The sequence below is a fragment of the Peromyscus leucopus genome, chromosome 3 (genome assembly GCF_004664715.2).
Source record: "Peromyscus leucopus breed LL Stock chromosome 3, UCI_PerLeu_2.1, whole genome shotgun sequence".
Taxonomy (NCBI): Eukaryota; Metazoa; Chordata; class Mammalia; order Rodentia; family Cricetidae; genus Peromyscus; species Peromyscus leucopus.
This window is the reverse complement of record NC_051065.1, coordinates 47,065,317-47,093,016: the sequence shown is the minus strand read 5'-3', so window position 1 is coordinate 47,093,016 and position 27,700 is coordinate 47,065,317. Positions and strand designations below refer to the sequence as shown.

Sequence of the window (27,700 nt, the reverse complement as noted above, 5' to 3'; positions counted from 1 at the left end):
CTCCTACTGACACAGATAATGTGGGGCCCCTGTTAACAAATCATCCTGGTTATTATGGGATGTCTGGGATGGATGCACTGAAGCAGAGCTGGAATTTTCCATAGTGTAGAGACTAAGAATGGAGAACAGAGTATAACATGACAATGGAAGCGGTGAGGCTCCAGGCCAGAGGCAAGACTGGGTCATCAGAATCTGCAGCTGCTCGGTTCTCATTGGCTTTTCCACCCCAGAATATCATCCAATGGACAATTGGTGGGAAAGAGTGTGGCGCTAGATTCTGATAGAATCGCCATTGGCAACCCAATATCTAAACACAGTTCCACCCCGGGCAAACAATATAGTTATAAATGGTTTGTTATATTTGTAGTTGAGAAGTCTAACGGGGGGGGGGGGGGAGAGGGAAGGCAGGGCACAGTGGTCACCAATGATCATCTGATCTACCTGGGAAACTCCCACCCAACCAGCTGCTATGCCCCGCCTCCAGGTCCAAGATACCCTTGGCGGTTTATGTCAGGCTCCGTTCTTTTGGGAGCAAAGCCAACAACTAGCTGCCCTGGAGAAGAAGTGGCAAGTGATGTGATGTGAAGATACGCGGAGACTGTGGGAGAAGAACTGTATCACCTGACTCACTGGCTTGTAACCAAGAGCCTTACTCCCGGGCTCAGAATTTCTGTTGATGGTAAATTCTTTCCTGGTAACCTGTGCCTTCCTTTCCCTTGGATGGCTTTTTATTGCCACTTACGGAATGCTGAGCCTCTGACAAAGGTGGGCACTGAGTTTCCACGTGCTGAGAGGACTATTTCGCTGCCTGTTCAAGTACCTGGAATAGTGTGGGTGGGTGGGAGGGGGTGGGGAAGACCAAAGAAACATCATTAGTGGGCCACCTGCCAAATCACGGGCTCGTGGGGAAGCCTTCAGCTGAGGACTTGCTTTCGCATTGCCCGGCTTTCAGTTAGGTTGCCCTCTCGGTGAGTTCTTGTTGGAGATGGGGAAGGAGTGAGTGGGAGAGGAGCAGGCTGGGAAGGGGCCAGTGAGAGAGACAGTGGAAGAGGAATGGGAAGCAGTTGTAAAACCAAGCCTCCAGCCCCGGGGAAGTAAAATTTGCTTCAAACTCTTTAAGCTGCCTTGGTCCTCAGTCTCTTTGTCCGCTCTTGCTCTCTTTATGTCAGGCCCCTCCAGAGCCACTTTAAAGGTACCAAGGGGCTCCTGGGCATCATTTTCCTTTTTACCTGACTGCCTTTCACACAGATGGCCTCTATAGTATCAGGGAGGCTTCCCTTTTTCTCTATCTCTTTCATTTCATAATATATGTGTACACCTAGTGTAGTGATTATAATAATCAAATTAACGTGTGTCTCACCACTCTAACTGGAATTAGATTCCCAGAACTTGTTTACCTTATAACTAAATGCTGGCCTCCTTTGACCAACTTGTCCCTGATCCCTGGAGACCATTGCTCTACTCTCTGCTTCCAAGAGTTCACTTTTTCCAGCCTCGGCGTATCAGTGAGATCACACAGCATTTGTTTTGTACTAATTCAATAGCACGATGTTGTCTTCCAGGCTCACCCATGCTGTCAGAACGGCAGGATTGCTTTTGTTTGTAGCCAAACGGCATTCCTGTCGATCTGGGTGCCAGTTCAGAAACTCCATCCATCCGCTGATGGCATGTGCCGTTTCCACACCCTAGCTGTTGTAGTGAACATGGGGATGTGGAAACCTCTTTGAGATGCTGGTTTCATTTCCTTTGGGGGTAATTGCACTGAAAAAGATTGTGGGATCATTTGATTATTTTTCTCCCAAAGAAGAGGCTTCTGAGAAGGAAATTAAATAATTGAAAATATCTAAAAAAGGCATTCTATGAAATATGGCAAATTTCAGCTCAAATAATTGTATTTTAAAAATTATTACAATCCCCTTCCAGGCATTGCTGTTCTTTCTAAACCTTGTCAGCTCAAAAATCTGCTCACTCTCCTGATAGCTTTAATTGTTCCCAGTTGGTGGGGAGGGATGATATTTGAATTAAGAAAGGTGTGTCTGGCAAAGGTACAAGGGGTGACCCCACTGAGGATATGAACATCAGGCAAGACATGCTAAAGCTTGTGCAAGGATCATCAGGATGTGTAAGCGATGCCTAATCTTAATGGCCTGCTGCTGTTAGTCGTGAGATGGGTGTGGCAGGAAGGCAGTAGAGACTGGTCCTTAAGATGGTGGATGTGAAAGAGTAGGAAATAATTCCCTTCTGATAATGAACTTGCTCCCCAATTGGCTAATGGACATCATTCCGTAAATTGAAGGAAGCCAACCATCTTACTAGTATTTCACAGCAACTGCCCACTGGGAGACTCTGTGGGATATCAGGAGAGTTCTTACAGGGATTAGATGTAATTGCTTGGAGAGTTGCTGGAGATCTCTTTAATCAGAATGGAAATGAGGATATGCTGAGTGAGGCCTCAGAAGTGTGGTACTTAAGGGAGAACCTACGCAGTGTGTCTCTCAGCTGTTGGCGGGTAGAGGGAAGGGCAGGCTAAGGTTGTGGATTCTTGGTGTTTTTCCTCCTTCCTATCTGTAGACTCACAGTGTTCCCTTCTCAGAGACCTCCTTGCCTGCACTGTAAGGTACTTCCCTGAGATGGCTGACAGAAGGGTTGACGAAGAAAGGCTGAATAAGAAATTAAACTTCTCCTTTGGTGAAGAAGATACTGAGAATGGAGGGCAAATGACAGCACTCGGCACCGGCGAGGCCCAGAGCCAGAAGCCTAAGACCCATGAGGATGAGGACTTGGAGGATCCCAAGTCTCCTCCCAGGGATGAACTTTATCCTCAGAACAGAAACATGGAAAGCCCAGGTCCTATTCTTTGGAGTCCAGCTTCATTCCTCTCTAGATGTCCAGAGACGCCGCCAGTACCATACAGCAGGAGCAGGGGGCCAGTGGCCGACAACCCCTCCACTCCCAAAGTGAGTAAACCATGGAGAGAGGAGGGACCAGGTCTCTGAGATCTGTTCGCCTGTGGGGCTACTGATCAGAGAGGAGGGTTTGGTCATTTACATCCATGCAATGAGCTTGCCTCGCAGACCAGATACATCTTCAGTTACCTGTTTCTTAGTGGAAATGGAGGTGAGTGTAAAGTTACCAGGAAACAGAATGAAATGTCTACCTTCTTTGTTTCTCTCAACCAGTAACTATTTGGTATTGGCTACACAAACATCTTAGTTGAAAAGATCTTAGTTAAGGAATATTGGAACTGGAAGAGATGTAGAGGTCCACAGCCGTCCTGTGTACTTTGCACATAAGAAAATCAGTTTCTAAGAGATGAACTGTCTTACCTCAACCTCTGTCAGAGACAAGACTGGATACTTCATTTTTTATTTAGTCTATTTTCCTTCCCATTATGCCAGTTGACTGTATTTCTGGGTAATTGTTTATCAATATTTTCGAATACAGGAATGTTCATGTTCACCATTGGCACAGACTCATATCTGCTGCTGTTGCCCTTTCCAGCACAGAGTCCCCTCTGCTTTGGGCTTAGAGCAGGATTGGAACCTCTGTTATACTTGGGAATAGCAGAACATGTTTAAGAATTGAAAGTGGCAGCAATTAAGCAATGGTTGCTTCGAGTTCACATATTCTTTTATTTACACTCTGTCACACTGCTCGTTTATTAAAGCCGGGGCTTGGAGATGGTTACATCTAGTAGATTCTGATGACATGGTATGTGATTCCCTAGGCTGAATATTAGCTCGGCTCCCTGGCAGCTCAGCTTGAGGTACTTAAGATCATTATAACATGTGTGATCCAGCTTGCAGCACAGTCACTGTCGGCGGGTCTCTGTGGTGCCTGCTGAGGGCCAGAGTGTGTCTAACAGGAAACACTAGGCTCCCTGTTGAACTACAGACAATCAAATAGGTTCTGGTGTCCATCACAAGATGGTTCGGTGTTCCAGTAATGACAAACTGATTATCTGTTTTCTTCTTCTTGAGGACCCACAATCTCTGTTTTCAAACAATTCACCAGGATGTGGGAACGAGTGGTATTTTGAGAGTTCTCTGTGAAGAATCACTCTCAGTGGGTAGATTAGGAGAGAAGGAAAGGTGAAGGAAGCGAGTGAGCAGCAATGCTAGTTGATGTTGTCTCAACAGATGATGGAGGGTGGGCTTTGTGTAGGAATATGCAGACAAGACAGTGTGATGAGCATACATATGTCTTTCATTCATTACATTATCCACAATGTGCTGCTCTGTGTTAGCAGACCCTCTGCCAGAAGATACCATTTACTTTCTGTAACAAGTGCCCCCCAATTAACAATCAACTGAAGCAGTAATAAATGTTCAGATAATGTGAAGAATGGCAGAGTATGAGGAGCAGAAATTGGGGATTTAAGTTCAAAACAGTGGGGGCAGTTTTCTAAAGGAAGTACTGTCTGAGAAAGACTTAGATAATGAACTGGAGTTAGCCAAATAAAGAGGGGCAAAGAGACCCCCAAGCAAAGGACAAGACATCCACTGAGTAACAGAGGGGGAAGGAAAACTATTTGTTATTAGGTGGGACAGGAGTCTCTGTGTAAGAGAGACCCAGAGAATGAGGAGAGATGGGTAGGTGGAAGAGAGATGAACATTCTGTCCTAAAAGTGTTGAATAATTATCTTCGAGTAGGGGTATTTTTTAAAAGTCATGCTACATGTACAAAGTGGACTAGACCAGAGAAAAGTCTTGACATAGGGGATTATTCACAAGGATTCTGCTGAGAGCAGAAAAAGGCCAGAATTATGACAGGGGTGAACAGGACTTAAGCTGAGAGATGTTCAGGAACTAGCAATAAATTGATGGGGGTGTTGCATGGAAAAGAGAGATCTAAGATGATGGCGAGGCTTCTTGCTTGACTGAATAGGTAGAGCCTGGAATCAAGATGGGAGACACTGAGAATATATGAGTTTAGGGGAATAAAACAGATATGTGGAATGCATAATTGCCTAAGTGGGGCATGGGAAAACAAGTGAAGCCAGAGACCCCTGTTTGGCTATATATGGCATTTAGGAAACCAGTGAAGCCGTGAGTGGGGATCAGGTCACATGGTTTGAGTGCTGCTATAAGAAGAGAAGTATTACCGATCTTGGATCATGCCAAGATGAAGAACAGGTATAGAACAGAGCATGAAAAGGTAGGTGGAAATACAACAGGGAAAATAACTACTTCCACTACAAGACATTTGAATCAGGATGAGAACAGATCAGGGTACCAACTAGTGATGTTTTGCTGAAGACACTTCTGCTGAAGCACAGGAAAGCAGGGTAGGCATGTTCTGCTTTTCCTACGAGGTGCAAGCAGAAATCATGGGATACTAGCTTCCTTCTCCATGAGGGATTTTTAGCAGAACCACTGGAGAATAGGAAAGCATCTTTAGACAGTAGCAAGATTGCTACAGCTAATTACATTAAACACTAGCTGATGGTGATTCCACTGCAACATCGTAGATTCAAGACTCAGGCTTAGCTTGCCTCTGAATTAGCAACTTCCAAATACAGGAGGTTGCCTTCTCCCCTTCTTCAGAAGTCAAGTAGCTATCCTACACATCTCCCTTAATCAACCATACAAAGTTGTCCCTAGACATTCATCTATACTCCGGAATACACACACCCTTTCTATCTGCTTTTCTATCTGCTCTACTTCCAGGCAAAGCTTTCTTTCATAATGGATATTAATATCTTTCCCTATATCACAAGAGATCACAAATCCTATTGGCCTTCATATTTCCAGACTAGAAATTCTAGTGTCATCTGCCATGGTATGAATTTTTCCATATTTTTAATCTGAAAATTTCATAGGCTCTTTTTATTTTCCTTAAAATATGGCAAAAGAATTATGTGCAGCTTTGCAGATTTGGACACTCTCTATTTCATATGTGAAAGATGCATTTTACTTGGCATTATAAAACAAACATTCCTCAGGAAAATGGTCCAGTATAATTCTGAGTTATTTCCAATATCACACTGGTAATGGAGACATAGCATTATGTACTATAGTATTCTTTATTTTGAAACTATAGTCCCTTTTAATGATAAACTCACCAGAAAACAATGACATTTTTCAGTGTGGGTTTTGAATACAGTCGTAGGATTATTCACTCTGTGAACTCTAAGATACATGCAAGACCCTTATAAAAAATCCTTGACCATGCCAATGGCCTATTTTCTTCACCTACAAAAATTATGCTAATATGTATGTTCCATAACATCTTTCATTTCTGCTTATGTCAATCATTTATTTATTTATTTATTTAGGTTTTTTCAAGACAGGGTTTCTCTGTATAGTTTTGGTGCCTGTCCTGGATCTTGCTCTGTAGACCAGGATGGCCTCAAACTCAGAGATCCACCTGGCTCTGCCTCCTGAGTGCTGGGGTTAAAGTCATGCGCCACCACCGCCCAGCCAATCATTTATTGAATATTTATTAAGTCTAACAGTCTTTGAAAGCTCACATAGCTAACAAATCAGATGATAGCTTGGCTTCTGACTTTACACTGAAAAGTCACAGAATCAAAGTGACAGAATTCTTTGTTAGCAGTCCCCAAGTGCAACAAGCATACTGTAGAGTTCCGTCTTGACCATATGTATACTATTGTATGCTTGCAGAAATACAGCATGGATAGTTCTCTAGATCCCTACAAATAGTTCTAATGACATCTGTTCTTTCAGTATCCTTTGTCTTTGAACTTGGCAAATTGGTTAAATTCTGGTTAGGTCTAGGTGCAGTTGGATTGGCAAGTCTTCCTTCTTCCATTTATTGGTAACTGGTTATAGCCACATCAAAGCCCTGAAATCTTTTTAGTGGTTTTTATTGTTATTATTTTTACATCCTGACTAGTTTCCCCTCCCTCCTCTCCTCCCAGTTCCTTTCCCAACTCTGCCCCTTCACTCCACTCCACGCCTCCTCTGTTTCTATTCAGAAAAGGGCAGGCCTCCCATGGATATCAATAAAACATGGCATATCAAGTAGCAATAAGACTAGGCACCTCCCCTCATATTAAGGCTGGGCAAGGCAACCCAGTATGATGAGTAGGGTCCCAAAAGCCAGCAAAGGAGTCAGAGACAGCCCCTGCTCCCACTGTTAGGAGTCCCACAAGAAGACCAAGCTACACAACTGTCACATATATGCAGAGTTCCTAGGTCAGTCCCATGTAGGCTCCCTGGTTGTCGGTTCAGTCTCTGTGAGCCACTATGAGCCTGGGTTAGTTGATTCTGTGGGGTTTACCCCTCTGGCTCCTACAGTCCTTCCTTCCCTCTTCTGTAGGATTCCCAGAACTCTGCCTAATGTTAGGTTATGGGTCTCTGCAGCTGTTTCCATAAGTTGCTGGATGAAACCTCTCTGGTGACAACTGGGCTAGGCACCAATCTATGAGCATAGCAGAATAACATTAGGCATCATTACATTGACTTTTTTTTTCCTTTTTCTTTTTTTTTTTCTAGTCATGTCTTGTTCTATTCTAGGTCTCTGGGATGTCCAGCTTCTGGGTCTTGGTGCACCAGACAGTGTCAGGGATGAAAGCCCTAAAATCTTAAGAAATTATATAGTATATGTATACTATATGTATGTATTCATATATTTAGAGTTGCTATTGTTTAATTACAATCCACTCAGCATGAGTATAAAATACTGTCGGTATTTTTATCATCTGCTTGATATTTGGAATGGTTATCTTCTATTTCCTGGTAAATTTACTAATACTTAGAACTAATACACTTAAACTATTACCACTAAACTTCTCTAGAATACACACTCTAAGGCAAGAGAGACCCTGTTTTTAAACATCTACAACAGTGTCTGCCACTCATGAGTGCACACACATACATGGTCATTTATATTAAGTTAGATGTCTGTAAAACGCTGGTGGTTAGGATGCATCTAGTTAAAAACCTTTATAACTCTTCTGTTCTTTCATGTCTCCTTATAAGCTTTGGCAATGTGCAGTGTTAATGCTGCCATTCTTCCTGATGCCATTCTTGTAATAGATAAAGACCTATTCCTTTGTTTATTCATTTTTATAATCATTTTTCCTTAATTTAAAATTTTAACATAGTTACATTATTTCCCCTTTCCCTTTCCTCCCCACACCCCCCATACCACTCTCCCCTGTCCCCTTGCTTTCTCTCTTCAAATTCATGGCTTCTGGTTCCTTTTTCCTTACCCTAGACAAAGGCAACTAAAAGATGCTGGGTAGAAGAAGTGGTGTTCCCCAGGGAATACCAGGTGGGCAACCCTGAAATCATATACATACTAGTAACATTATAGGACTGAGCAGGTTGTGTTTATATATTTAGAAATATGTAGACTATTATTTTTAATCTCTTTACTTCATTTCATGGAGTTCTAACCATTTTCTGTGGTGTTTTAAGTTAATTTAAGAACTCCATTTTCACTTAGAAAGTCTATGAGATATGTCTCTTACAAAGTTGTTAATTCAAAGACACTGAATTGATTAACAAATCATGTGTTCATTAAGCGCTATAATTTATCTCTGTACCCATCAGTATCTAATCCAGCATCTGCCACTAAGTAGGTACCAAACAAATACTGGATGAATATGAGAGAGAGAGAGAGAGAGAGAATGTATGAGAGCACAAGGATGGGGGCATCTATAGAATCGTTTTTGTCCACCTAAACGCAATATCCTCATCTGTGAAAGATGAAGGTGGGACTTAGAAATGTTTTCACAATTAGGAGACCTGCCTAGAGGAAGGAATGAAGTTTAAATATAACACTTATTTCTGTGTTGATTCAGGAGATGAGACCAGAATTTCACATGCTTAAAATAAGAGCACGAGGTGCAATACAACTAGTTCTCACTGAACCACACCATCCTCCAGCAATAACATTCTTTGGTTCAAATACTAACTAGCTAGCTGACAAGAAACTTTCTTTTACTTTTCAAAGCCCTATTCTGATTTGCCTTTTATCATCCTCACATAGAATTCACTGCCTCAGCCAGAGATGTCTTCAATAGGGAAGCTCTCTGCTCGAAGCACTAAACATCTGAGACACACACCTGCTCCCTTCATGGATGAGAAGACCTCTTTGTCTCTGGTTAATATCAACCCATTCACTCCAGAGTCCTATAGAAAACTATTCCTTCAGTCAGAGGGCAAGAGGAAAACCAGAGGCGATCTGTAAGTGTCCAGTTCTCTTCATTTCTGAGAATTCCATTGGGCTGGTGCTAGAATAAGATTAGGAATAAGAACTCTACTTGAATGAAAGTGAAGTAGTGTGCATGTGTCCCTCATCCTTACATGTCAGTGCTGGTCACAGAAACCTGGGCGTCTTTCCATTCTGATGTGTACTTCAGGGAGCTTTTTGATAAAAGAGTCTGGCAGAGCAAGCAATAGATCTGACTTCCAGTAGAGAGCTGAATGTGCTAGGGACTGAATTCGATGGACTTGCTTTGGGTAATATGAGGCTAGCGGATGGGGAGACATTTATATTTCAAACTGTATATTGCTGCTTTGATTTGGCCTGTGTTACCTGGTGATACTAGAGATGAGAGTTACAGGGCAATTGTTTTAACTTCACTGTAGGTGATGGAAAACCAAAGAGGGTTAAAAGATAGTGCTGCTTCCAAAGGTGTTAATAAATGAAAAGTCAAAGTGCCTTATTCCCTCAAATGCCACAGAATGGAAAAGTCACCTAAATAAGGACTATGCATGTTTCTTGGGGGCATTAGTTATTTTTGTTATCTCTCTCTCTCTCTCTCTCTCTCTCTCTCTCTCTCTCTCTCTCTCTCTCTCTCTCTCCCCCCCTCCCTCCCTCCCTTTTCACTGTGTTCCTGTGTGCATGCATGTATGTGTGTTCTTGGAGGAAACATACATGTCCCAGCACATGACTGGAAGTCAGTGGACAGCTTGGGGAATCAATCCTATCCTTCTACCATGTGGATCCTGGGGCTTGAACTCAGGTCTCCAAGCTTGCTGGCAAGGGCCTTACCCTGCTGAGCCATCTCACTGCCCTTCCCGGTTTGTTAACTTGGGGATATTGCTTTACCAGTTTCCCTTGATACTTTGTTTTATATAACGGAAACCGTTCTAAAATGGGGAAGCATTTGTGTCCATGCACACTGGCACCACAAGCAAGCAGCTAACTGTCGGAGCTGTGGAGAACACCCAGTGCTCTCTTCCCCACTCAGTGAAGGCAGCAGGAAAAGAGATAATTTAGATGAAAGTGGTGATACCGTGGTGACATCTCTCAATGCTCATGAGAGGACAGCCTTCTCTGGTATCTACTGTGTTGTCACTTTAAGTATCAGGGTGTAGTATTAAGTTTAAGTCACACATGTTCATCAGTTGATTTCATGAACATAGTGTCATTTGCTTGCAATTTCTCTCCTGTATTTCTCTAAAAGAAACTGTCTGGTGTGTCCATTGAAATCTTGCCTATAGACCCAGAAAATGGCTTATGCAAAGAAGGATGTTTGCAAATGACTTCTTATCGAAAATTGAAGACCTCTTAGACAACATTATATTTCTGTTCTACTCAATGTCTGTGTACTGCATTGAAAGCTGGGCTCTGACAGGGGCAGTGTTGGAAAGAGAGCATAGTGTGGTTGTGAAGGAAAAATGCCTTGAGGTTAGACTTGGTTTAAAATCCAAGTTCTTCCACTTGCTAATTGTCGAACACAGAGTGGTTTAATGTCTCAGTAAAATCCAAGTTCTTCCACTTCTAACTGTCAAACACAGAGTGGTTTAATGTCTCAGTAAAATCCAAGTTCTTCCACTTGCTAACTGTGGAACACAGAGTGGTTTAATGTCTCAGGTTTGGTTGGCTCCTTTGGGGAAAACAGAACCTACATTTAGTTCAGTGCTCTTCCTTGCTTCTGGGTCTTAGCACAGGGATTCTCAACTGGTGGGCCGCAACCCTTTGGGTTGAATGACCCTTTCACAGGGGTCGCATATTGGATATCCTGCATATCAGACATTATGATTCACAACAATAGCAAATTACAGTTATGAAGTAGCAATGAAAATTATTTTCTGGTTGGTGGTCAACATAGCATGAGGAGCTGTATTAAAGGGTCCCAGCATTAGGAAGGTTGAGAACCACTGCTCTCAGTGAGTGCGTCAGTGAGACATAATTTGTAATCATTCTTGCTCTAACCTTTTCCTTTTAGTGAGGAAACTGGAGAAGGGGGAAGCAAACCGGAACAGTGGCTGCCTGCTAAGGTGAGTGTGGTCTTTTGGTCCAGCGATCACAACATCCTATTCATCGTCTGTTTCTGCTTCTCTGTCTGCTTCCTACCCTTCTTGTTTTCTCTTTTTCTTCCTCCCTCCCCTTTTGCCCCTCATTCTTCCCCCTACTCCCTCTCACTTCCCCCTCATGCTGCTTTTCCTAACCCCTCACTCTTTCCTCCACCCCTTAATCCCTTCCACCCCATTCTTCTCTACCCCATCCTTTCTCTCCTTCCTCCTTCTTCCTCTCCCTTTCTCCTATTCTTTCTTTCATTCCCTTTCCCTTCCTCTCTCTGTCTCTGTCTCTGTCTCTGTCTCTGTCTCTCTCTCTCTCTCTCTCTCTCACACACACACACACACTTTATGGCTTTAGCAGTTTGTGTTGCAGCATAATTTACACTAGATTATCAGTTATATTAGCAAGCAGTAGCTGATACGTACATTGCCAAGTTATTAGATAATTCTTAAAAGTTTCTATTTCTGCTTTTAATTTGGGGAAACCTTCTATACTGGAGTAGAGACGGAATGAGAAAATTAAGCTACTTTTATTCCCCAAATCAAAAATGGAAATGGAAAAAGTAATATTGGTACAGAAATTTTTATATAAAAATTTAGCTGTTAAATGTATCCTTATTTGTTCATTTTTGTGATATTCCCCACATGGTAATATAACCTATCAAATTAATATTATAAACATTGCCTCTGAAATGTTTCTCACATCTGGATTGCAGTTGCTGAAAGCTGCAGAAGGCACTGAATGCCCAATAATAGAGGAATGGCTAGGTTAAATATAAAGTCAGTAGGATATTAAATTGCTCTTACGGTGTTTGCAAAATGTGGCAACATACCTCTTATCATGTATTCAGTGTGCAAAACTCGAAAATGTATACAATGGTTACACACACCACTCACTAATCACAGAGTCGGATGTTGCAGCGACAGCTGTTATTTCAATGCCTTTGAATGGCAGAAACCACACGGTTGTTCTCATTTCTAATTACCAAACTTTTCTTGAGCAAATCTTATTCTTATAAGTTAATAGTTTCCCCATTATTTTCCTTTCTCTCTTTCCCTGTCTCCCTCTCTTCCTTGACATGGGGTTCCTCATAGCTCAGGCTAGCCTGGGATTTTATGATCCTCCTGTCTCTGCCTCCTGAGTGCTAGGATTGCAGGTTTGGATATCACACTCCAATGGAGGTGGCATTTTTAAATGGCAGCACTTGGCTATTGTAACTGCCACAGAGAAGGCTGTGGGTATGGGTTTTGAATTTTCACATGTGAACATTCCCACTGTGCCCTCACTGCTTTTTCCTTTGAATTTTATTCCTCATTTGTTTTATAAGTCACTAACTGGCTTCTGATTGAATGCCAAATATATTCATTAAATGGGGAAAATAGATCTATACATAAGTCCCTGGCCAGGAGAAACTAACATGTTTGAAGTATCAAAAGGATGCACACAAAAAAATAAAGCAAAAAGATACCCATATCTGTATGAACCTATACGTGAACTTATGTGTGATGTGTAAATGTATGTAATATTTAAGGTCTGCAAGGGTAGTAAAAATAATCCTTGTTGAAAACAAAATGATAGAACAAATATGTATAAAGATAATTCTAGGCAAAGAAAAGAAGTAATTTATAATTTTCTGAAAGCAGGGGAATGGGTCCTGTGTAAGAGCGTGGGTTGGGCAGTTGAGTGGCTGGCAATGGTGTGGACATCAAGCTGGCCTGTTTGGTAGCTATAGGGTGAACAAAGTACTCAGTGTCAGTTGATAGGAGGGCTTTGGGTCTGTTGTCAGAATTTAACTTTCTCTTGGGAAACAACTAGGCTTTTAATTCTGCAGGACCATTTTGCAAAATTGTTCTTACTAGAGGAGTTGGGAAGAGAGCTGATGATGGAGGCAAATCCAGATATGGAGGAATCAAAGCTTAGGATTACCTAAGGGCAAAGGAAATTACAGGTCTTGCTGATAAAGACTGATTGGAATTAGATGCAAAAATGATCAAGTCATAGTCAAGTTTTTTTTTTTAATTTGCTAAAGTTAGATGAGAAACATTCTTGCTAATTGGGGCATTAAAAAGATGATGGGGAGAGAAATCATCTTAAATTTAGATTCATGTGTAGTAGAGATTTTGATCATGATACTATACTGTAAAATTTCCACGTGTTTACATTATACCAAGATAACTGTGATATGTTGATATATATTGTATCAACACATTATATACAATATATATATATATACATATACATATGTGCAATGACACATGTAACAAAACATTGTATATATATTATCACATAATATTAATGTACCCTGAGGAATCATTGTTATGATCTTCATCTTGGAGACAGAAAACTGAGGAGTTCAGTGATTTCCCTGGGTTGATTTACAAGTTGGATAATGAGTGATATTAACAGCTGGCCACTAAGGGGAGGTAATGCTGAGCACATGTGATGGATTAATCCATTCGACAATTTTGTTTCCCAGACTAAGACTTCTATGAAAACAAATTGAAACAAGAAAATTTATTCAACTTGAGGTGGAAATTCAGCACCCAAGCCTTGATAAAGGTAGAGAGTCAAAAGGAGGTGTTGGTATTGTTTGTGCTTGCTCTGAACATGCTTTACATCCTTTAGCTGAGGACAGTAGTTCTGTGCTTCAGAAGCTGTGGGTCTCCCATCAGAACAGTCTGACCAGACGGAGGAAAGAACACTTAAAACAATGTGACCAGGGTCAGTACTGACTTGTATGCAAGGTTACAAAGGACACGGGCATGGCCAGCCATTGGCAAAACTCTTTGCTACCACGATTACCAACATAAAGAGAACTCATTGCATTTGCCTCACATTTTAAAAAGCAATTTAGGAAATGTAATATAGCTCTGTTTTATTGCTCATGATATATAGGGAAACTTATTCCCTCTCTCTTTTTTAAATATTTTAGAGAAGTGTTCTACGAGAAACTAACATGGCTTCCCGCTATGAAAAAGAATTCTTGGAGGTAGAAAAAATTGGGGTTGGGGAATTTGGTACAGTCTACAAGTGCATTAAGAGGCTGGATGGATGTGTTTATGCAATAAAGCGCTCTACAAAACCATTCTCAGGAGTATCAAATGAGTGAGTACCTAAGAAAAGCACTGGACGAACAAACTTGGATTTGATACTGTATTGATTCTCAAAATAGTTTTAAAAAGCACCACTGATATTAATGAAAACACCCCATTTGCTTGGTTTTAAATTTATCTCCACCATTGGATGGGTGTCATTTTACATTCATAGCTTTACTGAATTGTCCAGAACACCAGTGGCATTTCCTGAAATAGAGCATGATAACTTCAGATCATGTTGTTGTTTGTAGTTATAGGATTTCACCATTTAACTTTGGCTAGCCTAGAACCTACTAGGTAGACCAGGCTGGCCTTGAACTCAGAGATCTGCCTGCCTCCACTGGGATTAAAAGCATGCATACCATTGTTATTTTAATTTCTTAGGTTTTCTGTCTACTGGTCTTACTGCCATTCTAATGAATTGGATTTTGGAATGGTCTCCTGGTACCTATTTATGTTCATCTGAAATACTGTCAGACAGGAAATGCTATCAGTAGTTTATCTCTACTTTGAACTCTTCTACTTTACCTTTTGCAGCTATAATAAACACCAAGATGAAAAACAATTTGTGGAGGAGGAAAAGGTTTACTTCATTTTATGCTTCTGGGTCACAATCCATCATGGAAAGAAGTGAGGGCAGAGACAGGAACTATGAAGGCACACTGCTTACTGGCTTGCTCTCAGCCTGCTTTCTTCTACTTGTCTAAAGTTGGTACCTCCCACAGTGGGTTGGGCCCTCACACCAAATATCAAGCAAAACAATCTCTCACAGACATGGCTATAGGCCTATCTGATTTATACATTCCCTCTTCCTAGGTGGCTCCAACTTATATCAAGTTGACAGTAAAATTACCCAGTGCATGTACTAATACTTAATTTGGTAGTGAAGTTTGATACTTTTTTTTCAAAGAAAAACTATTAGGAATGTTGATATTTAACTCCAAGAACTAACTGTTCATCCTTTCCTATGATATAAGGAAAAACATATTTTCAGATTGAGTAATGCTTTTGTGAGCTCCTTTCATCCACACTGACCATGCTGAGCCACATATTACAGGCTTTTGTTTTTATATTGATGTCAGTCAAGGACAGAAGAAGCTTTTCTTTTGCACTATGCATATGTCTCCCAAGGCTTTCCCCTATAATCCATCAGATTGGCTGAGTTTGATAATGGCACTAATGACTATCTTCATGGAGGAGATAGTTCCATCAGAGTGTCTACAATCAAGTGTGTGATGGCCTTCTTATTATAATAGGCATAACACGATGCAATGTGTACTGTGATGCAATGAAATTAAGACCCAAAGCATATCTGCTCTTAAGAGAGTAAGCACACGAGGTACCTCTCTATATGCCATGTTCAATGAATAAAGCATGAACTTTGGTACCAGGTTGACCAAAGTTCTGCTCTTAGGTCTGCCAGTTTCACCTTGGACCAGTCACTCACTCTCATCATGTTTTCCAATGTATCTTACCAAGAATCTAAAAAGACTGAATAGATAAAATACTAAGCATACAGCAGGCCCTAGAAAAATATTCTGTTATTTTTAATGCCTCCCATGATTCCCTTAAAAAATCTTTTAATCTATATTATCTCAATTAATTTTTCTAAATGCTTTTTTGTCCCTTGGGAGTTTGGATTTGCATGAAGTTTATGCTCATGCAGTGCTTGGCCATCACCCCCATGTGGTACGCTACTATTCTTCATGGGCAGAGGACGATCACGTGGTCATTCAGAATGAATACTGTAATGGTAAGTATGTAGATTAACACAGAGAAGGGGCATGAACTTTTTAACTTTAACTTTTTAAATCTTTGTAAATAAATCTACCTCCTCCCAGTTTAAGCCTTTACACACTGGAGTCACACTGAAGATGCTTGTGCTTGGAAGCAGAGATAAGAATAGTGTTGAAGTGGAGTGTGTGTGTGTGTGTGTGTGTGTGTGTGTGTGTTTCACACAAAGCTAGTATAGCTCATATAAAAATGCTATTAATCTTTTCACAGTTTTATTTTATATTAAAAGAAAAAAGTTACCATACTAGTTTAAATAATTCTGTTACCATCTGCCAGGTACCTGGAAAGATATAAACTATATATCATTTGGGGGAATGTTGGAATAAAGGTTCCTAGTTATAGTCGGTTTAGTAAAGGCTTTAACTATTTCACCTATTTTTCCATGGATCTCTGAGTTTACAGGTCTTTCGTATCTTTTGATGCTTCAAACCTTTGATCTTAATTGTTCTCACCACAGTACAGGCAATGAGAGAAGTGCTGTGACCAAACTTGGTGCTTTCAGATGTATTTTTCACAAATTGAGTAAAATCTACCCTAATTTTAGGGCCAGCAAGACATACTCTGACCATAGACCGTTTGAAAATCCTCCTTGCCCCAGCCAGGTTGAGTGTCTCTGTCTGCCTTCAGGTACTTTTAGTGCACACTTGAAGGCCCCAGGTATAGTTGTCCGGCCTGGCCTTGGAGTATAGTGATTGGTAACAAAACTTCCCTAGGAGGCAAATAAGTGAGTAAATAATGTTGTGAAAGGCCAGGGAATGACACACACACACACACACATCTTGCAAAACAACAACTTGGCATTTCTCTTATTGTTTCCTTATAGAAATTTTTTTTTAGCCTTAACCTATGGTCTTTGCAGGCCTTGTCTTTTTTTTTCCTCTTCTAAGCTCATTATCACCCCCTTTTGTTCTTAGTCTTTGGGGAGGTGCAGCCTTTCTCTATGTTTATGGTTAAGGCTTTTCTTAATCACCTTTTCTTCCCAACTCCCTCGTATTAAAACCTGAAGCTCCCTACTTTTTTCTCCTCCCCCCTTTCTAGAAGGAAAATTGGTTTGATTTCCATGATTTTTTTGCTGTTAGCACAGATATTAAATAACAAAAATTAACTAATGCAGTAAAATGTTAATATGATGCAGAGTCAGTGAAAAAGTTCCCCAAACCTCAAAACTGGCAAGATGGGGAGGTTGCTTCAATCACAATCACCTTTTACTTCATTCCAGCATTTGCACACATTCTTTAAGGCTGACACTCTGCTAAACTCTAGGTAGAGTAATACCTGAGACCGAGATGGATAGAAAAGTCCTTCAAGATGCTTTGCTCTACTCATTCTGTCAGAAGAACTGCATAACTGACAATCTGGTGCAAAGCTGTCTGGTACAGACATGGGTAAAGAAGCAGAGAGGGAAATAGGACAGGGTACTGGAAGGGGCCTCGGTATTCAAGTTGAGAAGACTTGGGTTTACAGCCCAACTCTGATGCTTACTGCTTGTATAATTAATTACTGGAATGTCACTCAAAATTAATGCATAAATGGATGGTAATAGTTATTACAGAAGTAATTTGAGAATTGACAACAGCACATGCGAAGTATTAGCAGAGACTCAATACCTGATGCATAATTAAAATTAGATCAGCTCCAGATTTCATAAAGGAGGCAGGACTTGAATTAGAGCTTGCAGAAGAATTACTAGAGTTTAGGAAATCAGAGGGAAGGCATCCGGTTGTTGGAGCATCAGGCAGGCTAAAGGCAAAGAACTGAGAGTGGGTCTAACCTAACAGACAGTAGGAGACCCAACATGGGTGATCCTTGTGGTAAGAAATAATATCAGCAAGATAAAAGATAGGGATACTATATAGGACTTTAAAAACCAGGCAGTGACCTTCAGGTTAGAAGTAGGTAGGTTACAGGTTATAGGGAATTGTTTCATCATACTGACCCATTGCCTTCACAGAGTGCTCATTCAGTGATGTAACTGATTTCGCAATTTGCAATTCTTACAGGTGGAGCCTTTCCAAGACCTCCTTCCTCCTCCTTCCTTGGCTCCACCCCCTACTTTTCCTTCCCTCTCATTTCATTCTTTTCATCCCAGGCCTCCTATTGCTCATCTCCTAACCTGTCAAAGCAGTCAGACTGGGGCATGGACAGTTGTGATTTTAATTTAGGTGACACCATATGTGATTTGGAGTCTTACACATATATATTAGATGACTATTAGTAGAGACCCACTGTCATAGAATTTTCCCTGTTGTCCATCTTAAACCTGAGCCAATCAGATGTCCTCTCCTTCTCCTTGATCCTTGTCAAGATGCCTTGAAAGTCACCTCTGGATGAGCCTAGCCAGCTAAAATGTCTCCAACAGATTCAACAGCCCCCAGGATTTCAACTGATTTGGAGTTTGATTATTTATCTCTGTAATGACAATATTTGTGCATCTGACATCTTCTGTCATTGAAATTCCATAAAGCCAACTCCTGATCCTACTTGTTAGAATACTATGACACATCAGGGTCAGGGTCAGCATGCACTGTGGAATGCCATACATGGTTGTATTTTTTCACTAAACAAGGAATAACTCTGTCAGTAGAAAATTACCAGTATTACCGACAGCACTATAAAATGGTATTGTGAGGATATGCAAGTCTGAATAAAATATTCCATTGAATTTTTAACCTGCTTTTTACATCTTATTGTTAGAAGTTATTTGCTCTTTATTTTGTTTTGATATTTTTAGACCCTGTTGGCAGAGAGGAAAACAAGTACCTTTTAAAGGTGTTCTTTTTGCCAAGGGGTAAAGTGCTTTTGATTTATAATCACAAGGACAAGCTGCACATGGCAAAACATGTTTTCCATAGAGGCACATGAATAACAGCAGCTGAAGTAAACTCACTCCTGTCTGCTACACCTGAAAGGAGCTTGAAAACACACTCCAAGAACAAGTCTGTGTTTTGAAGAAACTGAGGTCACAAGACTCGTGTTTTCTTGGAGTTTTCTCACAATTACTCAGAGTTCTCACATGACTCCATTCTTGAACCATGTTCTGACAGAGGTCCTTGACTTACTTGCTTTCTCTGTCGCCAGGGTAAACATCTAATTCAGAAAATTAGATTCCCATGTAGAAATGCCCAGGCTGGCTGCAGTCAGTAGAGTTCTCCTGGATGCAGGCCCCTCCTCCTTGTTGACATGTAATAACCTCACCTACAAATTCAGTTTCACAGTAACTTCATTTTAAACAAAATTGAAAGTATTTGCTTTCCATACACAAATTCTTCTTCTAAGATTCCTAGAGAAATAACCTTTTGCTATCTCTCTGTGTGTGTGTGTTGAAAACGGGTGGGTTTTTCTTACTAAATGTATTTATTTTAGCATGACAAAGTGGCCTTTAATGTTTACATGGGATACATTTAAGTACAGATGTTCTTAACACTCTATTATTTTAGACCCTTCTGTTGCAAACTGGATTGTAGTTTTGGACCTGCTAATGGGAGCCAGGATTCTAATTCATTAAACAAAGTTTTCAGAAACTATCTAACACCTTAGGGTGAGTGTCCAAGTCCAGGTGTGGCATATGGACTCAGGACTTACATTTTGTTGATGACAAAGATAAATCAAGATAGTCTACACCCAATGTACAAATACTGGGGTTGAAACAGGATTCAGGCAAATAAAGAGCTTTTAAATTTTCTTTGAGTTACAACCATTAAGCTTCTAACTATGATCTATCATTAATGGAATAAGAGTCACAGTGAAATTACTAATGTTCTTTAAATACTAGTCTGACTTTGACATGGGATCGATTTAAACACCAATAACTACCCAAGTTGGCTTGATTGTCTTATGGCTAATAATTAGGTAGAACTCTTAAAACGTTAGTTGTCACATACCTGAGGTAGGGAGTTACATATTATATCTCTGGCCATATGTTAAGAACCTAGAATCTTAATTTCTTCTTTCCAAGTCCTGAAATCCTAACATCTATGGCACCGTCCTGGGACTGATACTGTGTGCTTTGTGCTGACATGGAACTGAGATTTGTTCAAGTCTCTCATGATCATCTCCTATGCCTTCTCTGCCTGTGAGCCTCACATCTGTTTCTTCTCTGTCGGCTTGTTCTCTACAATTCCTGCCCAGGTGGGAGCTTGCAGGCCGCAATATCTGAAAATGCTGCATCTGGCAATCACTTCCAGGAGCCCAAACTCAAAGACATCCTCCTCCAGGTCTCCTTGGGACTTAAGTACATCCACAACTTTGGCATGGTACACCTGGACATCAAACCCAGTTAGTATTTTTTTCTGTCTATATTCCTTCTGTAGTTTGTCTATTTTATCCACCATCGTGAAAATGTGCACCTGTGTACGTACCTTCACTCTCAAAGATAGTATTGTCTGGAAGAATTACTTTCTTCCATTCATTTCCCCTAGCAAACTCAAATATCTTTAACCATTTCTTCCTCGAGTTAGGGGACACAAGGGGAAAAGACACTTTCTCCTATAGAGCAAAAATATAAAACTAGATGTTTAATTCACCATATAGAAAACTGACAGTGTGTCAACTACATTCTGATTGTGTTTGTAACTAGTACTGTATTTTCTCTAAGTCAGCCCTGATCAGAGTGAACAGAATGAATGTGTTTATCACTTTCCAGTGTGAAACCTAAGGAGAAGTTATTATTTTATGGGTTTTATTTATTTTGAGATAGCATGTAACCATGCTCTTCAGAGGATGGGGACTATATGAGGTCAGTTCAACTTAGACAAGTGTTATCCACCCATCACTGGCTGTTCTGATCTGATCTAAGAGATTAATTACATAGAGCCACATATGTGCACCCAGGAGGCAGATGTAGGCTGATCTCTGTGTGTCCAAGACCAGCCTGACCTACATAATGAGTTGTAGGCTAGCCAGAGCTACACAGTAAGACAGAGATAGGGAATCTGAGCGTGACACACACATACACACAGAGAAAGATTATATAGAAAAAAATAAAATTCAAAGATTAGTAGTCATTCCACAACCATACCAAAGGAGAAAAGCTGCAAGGTCATGGCCATGAAAGGCTCTTTGTGCAGTGGGAGTTCAGAAATCGTTACTTATGTCTACTCTATTTTTTTTTTCAGGTAACATCTTCATTTGTCGTAAGATGCAGAGTGACTCTCCTGTAGGCCCAGAAGAGGCTGAGAGTGAGGCTGATTGGTTTCTCTCTGCCAACGTGATATATAAAATTGGTGAGTCTGTTTCTACCCCATCTGCATATCACTCTGTAATTAAGCTGATGACTACATTTACTCCATCTTCAAGAAAGCCATTTCTTTAAAACAGCCTCTCTTTCCTTTTTAAAAGGTGACCTGGGCCATGTGACATCCATCAGGAAACCCAAAGTGGAAGAAGGAGATATTCGCTTCCTGGCTAAGGAGATCTTGCAAGAGGTATAAGTTAAGGAAATGGGAGGGAAAATCATTTTTTTTGTCATTTAAAATTTTTTTTGACACAGAATCTTGCTATGTTGTCCAATATGGCTGCTGCAAACTTGTGGCCTTCTGTCCTTAGTTTCCCAAGAAGCTGAGACTACAAATGTGCAATGAATTTTATAATTCATTCAACTGTTTGACTCTCAGATGAAGGCTCATGGTGCCCCAAATGAAGAGTATATATCTGTAATTCAAACTAATAAAGTCTCTTTTTCCATTCAGAATAGAGATCAAATACAGTAAAGAAATTTCCCCAAAGCATAGGAATGTTTATCACCATCAACAATGAATCAATATTTACATGGTTCCTTCTAAAGATCTCTCACTTTTTCTAGTATTTCTTAGAATTCTTAGCCTAGTGGGTTGCATAAGAGAAAGGAAACCCTCTCTTCATGGTCATGTTGTCTTTATCATGTTATCTTCTTGATGACCCACCAGCTCTGATCACTAAAATGACCGTTAGTGGTTGCCCATCTTCTAGGATTCCTGTTGAGTCTGATCTAGCAAGACTATAACTTCCTTCAGGGGAAAAAGTCTTTTCTTATGATCAGCTAATTAAGCCTCAGTGAATCTGACAGAACAAAATGATGCTGAGATTCTACCCTAGGCTTTCAGGGCTCAGCAATATTACTAAGATTTGTTTATGTCCCCTTTAGCTTCTTAGGTATAAACCATCAACTACAGTAAATATAACTATGCCATGGCATTGAGAGCTTCTGTGTAATCAGACCTCTGCCCATCACATCTTAGACTCACTCTGCTTGGCAGACTAACTGGTCTTCCTGTCTTCTGTTTTGTAGAATTATCAATACCTTCCCAAAGCAGACATATTCGCCTTGGGGTTAACGATTGCAATGGCTGCAGGAGCAGAGTCATTACCCATTAATGGTGACATGTGGCATCATATCCGCAAGGGGAACTTTCCAGATGTTGTCCAGGAGCTCTCAGACGACTTTTATGGTCTACTCAAGGTGACACCTCTTATGAGATGAAATGAAGATGAAACATCTGTATTTTAAGTGTGATGGCAAGTGTGGTGGTTGTGGAGCGGGGGGTAGGTAAATATGAATTTGGCTAGGGTCGTGTGTGAACATGAAGGAGGAAGGAAGGAGGAAGTTCAGATAAGACCGGGCACATTGAAACTGTTTTTAAAGATTTATTTATTTATTATGTACACAGTGTTCTGTCTGCATGTCTGCTTGCAGGACAGAAGAGGGCACCAGATCTCATTATAGATGGTTGTGAGCAACCATGAGGTTTCTGGGAGTTGAATTCAGGTCCTCTGGAAGAGCAGCCAGTGCTCTTAACCACTGGGCCATCTCTCCAGCCCCAGATTGAAACTTCTTATGGAAACCTAACTTCTTTTTTTTTTTTTTTTTGGTTTTTCGAGACAGGGTTTCTCTGTGTGGCTTTGCGCCTGTCCTGGAACTCACTCTGTAGACCAGGCTGGCCTCGAACTCACAGAGATCCACCTGGCTCTGCCTCCCGAGTGCTGGGATTAAAGGCGTGCGCCACCACCGCCCAGCATGGAAACCTAACTTCTACAATACCCTCATGTGGACACTTTTTATTTGTTCCTAGCAACCTCCTCAAAATGGCAGGTGGCACATCTTTCTGCAGCAGAGGAAACTCAAACTCAGAGGGGCTCTTGTATTCAGTTAATATTTGGTAATTTTAAATTCCAGCCTCGTCTTTCCCCTCCACCATCAGGGTATGCACTGTTGTCAATGGCCAATGATAACAAATTTTTCTAAAAGAATCACTTTACGAATATCTTTAAAAGTATAAGCAACTTTTGGTAGTTGGCAATACCACCTATTTGAGGTATTGGGGAAAAGGTACAATGTCAATTGAAAAATTTGTGATATTTGTTTTTATAGATAAGTATGCATAAGGATAACAAAGGGGAGTATTAGATTGAAACACAGAGAGCTTCAAAAACAAAACACAACAAACAGCACCCAAAACAGACTTCAACAACCTTATCCTACCAAGAAGTTTAGAGTTGGCCTCCCTCCTCAACAAATTCATGGGTTAGAAAACAAGGTTGGTTAGGGTCCCTAACATTGCTTTAGAAATACCTACTTCATTGAACATTAGAGTTCTGTTTTTGACCTACAAGTTTCAAATGTAGTTACTGATTCTTCCTTCTACTTCCATTTTTCTGTCCTGGAAAGAGGAAAACCTTTCCTTTGTTCCTTTGCTGATAGCCTAATCATTCATTCACTCATATATGTATATATACACATATATCTCATGTGTAAATGAATCTTAGATTTAGTTCATATTTACTAGGTGCTTAAATGCTAGCCCTGTGCTATGTATACTATATAATTTATGTTAATTGACTTCACCCTCACAACATGCCCAGAAAGAGATTAGCATTATCCTGGATTTCAGATAAAATGAACTGTGGTATAGTTATAGAGTAAATGGTGGTGCTTGCTCTGAACGTGGATCCCAAATAGGGAAAGTTCACTGTATTTGCATCCTGTGACACCATTAATTACATACATAGAGATGCTGATATATTAATCACAGGCTAATACCCACAATATGCAAGTCATCTTAGGCTACAGATCTCCTCTGCCTGGAGATAAGTATTTCAGAGTTATTAAGGGATAAAGGAGTACAATGCAGTGGAAAGTACTCTGAACTGAGTTCAGTGAACTTGGAACTGAGTTGAGTGAACTGGGTTTTGGTCTTGGCCTTTCCTATAACTTGGACATAGCTCCAGTTTTTCCCTTTATAATTAAAATGTTAGACTAGTAAATCAGCAAACCAGCTAGCTTTCAAACACGACAATTAAATCCAAGTCATAAGTACAGACAAATGATGTTACCAGACATGGGTGATCCTTCTGTTCAAGATGGAACAAAGCTTTCACCAAGGAAAAGCAGTTTTACAACACTCAGCAGATGTTGAACTGAAGTTGGCTTAAATGGGGAGATGCTGCCTCTATCAAAACTTCTGTTTTCTTCCATGGCCCTAAATCTATCTTTAGAACATGATCCACCCTGATCCAGAGCAGAGACCTTCAGCAGCAGCTCTGGCCAGAAGTCGAATTCTCCGGCCCTTTATGGAGAAAACAGAGGAACTCCAGAAGCAACTGAACTTGGAGAAGTCCAAGATAGCCACACTGGAAAGGTACAGTTGGTTGTTGGAGTCAAGAAATGGTCTGTTTGGACAACTCACAGTGGTCTGACTGGACTGATGTATGTCTATGGATTCAAGTCTATGCACATTCTACATCATCAGACTTAGCACACTGCCAGGCTTCTTGTAGGCAGAGCCTATGTTTTATGGTGTGGGACTCTGCAGCTCTGTGACTAGGCAGCTTGAGAGAAGTCCAGGTAATGCAAAGGAAGCAAGAGGAAAGAATACAAAGAAACCCCAATGATAAGGGAGTCCTTGGACTCTGAGGGACAGCAAGTATCAAAGTAGCTGCTTGCTGGTCACCTAATATAATCTTAGCCAAGTAGTGGTCTGTTTTAGGATCTTAGGTGAACAGAGAACTTCTTTAGAAAGCACTAAGCTGCAAGGACAGAAGGCAGACATCGAATCCTGATAACATATGTAGAGGATTATGTTTTTCTGAGCAAAGGAGGCAATCTCATTTCTGGTTGATGTAAGCTCGTATTCATTTATTTATTTATTCCTTCAGCAAACAAACAGGAATTAGTTTGGTGTGGTTGGAAGAGGTCATGCAATGATGTTTAAGTAGAATTTTGAAGGAATTCTTAGTTGATTATTGCGTCATATGTGCACTATTGAAAATAAAAAGAAGAAAATGAAATATGATCCTTGCTTGACATTTGCCTAGCAGTCCAACTTTGTTTAGCTGCAGTCCATCTTGGAAGGATTCACTTGAAAGCTTGAATGGTCACTAAACCCGTGTTTTGGTTCTGAGCTGCAGAGACTCTCAGCCTTTAGGCAGGTAATCAGTTATTCCCAATAAACCACTTCATAGTTTTTGCTCTTTTTGAGTTTCATTGTGTCAGGTAGTAAACTACAAAATACCCATATAAGTTGAAAAAGATGCAAATCTCTGCGAAAGTGTGTATACATATTCTGTGAGCCTAAGCTGGAGGTACAAGTGACTGTCATAGTGAATGCAAATGATCATAGAGATCATAGAGATAGGCAGGGTAGATGGCATCTTGAAACTGTCTGAACAGTGGCTCTCAACCTTCCTAATGCTTGAGACCCTTTAAAACAGATCCTCATGTGGTGGTGACCCCCAACCATAGAATTATTTTCATTGCTACTTCATAACTAATTACGAATTCATAACTACTGTTATGAATTTTAAAATATCCGTGTTTTCTAAAGTTCTTAGGTGACTCCTGTGAAAGGGTCATTTGGCCCCCAAAGGGGGTCATGACCCATGGTTGAGAACTGCTGGTCTAGACTAATTGGTGGTAAACTTTTTTTGTAAAGGATTAGCTATTAAATGGTTCATGCTTTGTATGATTTCTCCTGTAATGATTCAACCTATCACTGATGAGTGAAAACAACCACTGAATATATATTATATATAATATAATATATATAGTATGTATGTATATCTGATAAAAATGATTAACTGTGTTTCAATAAGATCTGTGGTTTGTTGCTCTCACAGTTCTTATATTTTGACTAAAGAGGTGTTCGCTTAGAATTTTAATGTTAAAGGTGATTTATGAACAATGCAAGTATCAAACTTTTTAATGATAGTAAGAATCATTAAGACTGATTCTTCTATTCTGCATATAGCTCGGGTTTGATTTTGTAAAACTGAAATAAAAAGAGCGACTAGCTGTGAGTATAAATACTACCTCTAACTAGGGAAGAATTTACCCATGCCTGTCCCCTCTGATTGCAGGGAACTGATAAAAGCTCAGCAAATCCAGACCCCTCAAAGATACATCCACTATGGCAATCCTGGGACCTCTGGGAAGCATGAAGACTCAAGAAGCATAAGAGACATGGTAGGAGGAATGAGTGCAGCGTCCTCAAGATTCACCTGTGGGAAATTCTCCTTATAAACACTCCCTTCTCACCAGCCAGCCTTCTGCCACACAGCCTTCAGAAAAATGTACAGGATACAAGAATGAACCAGCTTGAATGCACAATGATTTCAAAAGCCATCCAATGTATAGCATCTATAGGCAAGGTTACAAAGCTTCTAGGGTTTCTTAGCAATGCTCTCACATCTTCCCTATTGTCATATTTCTAGTGCCATTTACTGAGCATTTCTGGTGAATAATGAGAAAACATGCCTCATCATTGAAAGAGGAACAGAAACACTATTTTGGCCCATGGACCAGGAAGCTGCCATAACTTATTCTTCACTGCGGATCCAGGGAACTTCCTCTGTACATAGAAAGGAATAAAATACAGCTTTAAGTACCAGCTTACAAGAGAACGTTATCTATATTTCAGCAGTGCCTCCTAAGTTGTATCTACTCCTACAACTGCCAGCCCCTTTGAGCAGGGAGTTTGTTTTCTGGATGGAAGAAATCTCTCATCTGATTTTATATTAGTAAATAAAAGGCTATTGTTATATGAAACAATTAGAAGTAAGACGATAATGTGGACATTCCTGAGCTGCTTATTAACTTCTGAAACAAAATCAGCAGAGGCAGAGGGCTCGGGGAAGTTTGATATACCTGCTCCCCATGTGTTCTAGACCTCTTGTGGTTGTTTTCCACGTCCTAGTCTCTTGTGGCTGACTCCTATTGCTTTTGAGTTTTTTAACATCATCACCAGGTTCTCTTGATTTTTTTTTAAACCAGAATTTGTTTTTGTTTTCTGTGCTTTTAACATATATTAATCCAAATGTTTCCCTCTTTGTACACTTAGAGAAACAGAGCATTTGTAAATAAAGATTTTTATCTTGTCCAAAGACAAACATGGGTAAAGCATTCTTCTTTGTAATATGTACAAAGAATGTGAACTTTATTTTAGAATTTCTTACAAGTAAGAGAAAATGTAGGTCAGTAGTAACATGTCTTTGTGTCAACATGAACCCAACTGCATAGGTACAAAATCAATAATGGCTATAAAATATTGGCCATAAATATATTTTTTGCAATCTTAATGAAGACAATCTGTTAAAAATTTAAAATTAAGAAAATATCC

General features: G+C 40.3%; 1 protein-coding gene across 2 annotated transcripts; it reads left to right on the top strand.

Moving 5' to 3' along the window:
- The first annotated feature begins 436 nt into the window (after positions 1 to 436).
- Wee2 (WEE2 oocyte meiosis inhibiting kinase) lies at positions 437 to 27,459 on the top strand. 2 transcript variants are annotated; one of them, XM_028859050.2, is made up of 12 exons: positions 437 to 765; positions 2,594 to 2,957; positions 8,962 to 9,158; positions 11,150 to 11,201; positions 14,156 to 14,328; positions 15,953 to 16,071; positions 20,241 to 20,387; positions 21,227 to 21,334; positions 21,450 to 21,535; positions 22,378 to 22,548; positions 24,582 to 24,724; positions 26,442 to 27,459. In XM_028859050.2, the coding sequence occupies exons 2-12, from the start codon at positions 2,631 to 2,633 to the stop codon at positions 26,602 to 26,604; spliced, it is 1,686 nt and encodes a 561-aa protein (XP_028714883.1). In that variant the 5' UTR covers positions 437 to 765; positions 2,594 to 2,630; the 3' UTR covers positions 26,605 to 27,459. The 2 variants fall into 2 exon arrangements, with proteins under 2 accessions (XP_028714883.1, XP_037059520.1); XM_037203625.1 differs by lacking the exon at positions 437 to 765 and having other exon boundaries at positions 2,572 to 2,957.
- Positions 27,460 to 27,700: the final 241 nt, after the last annotated feature.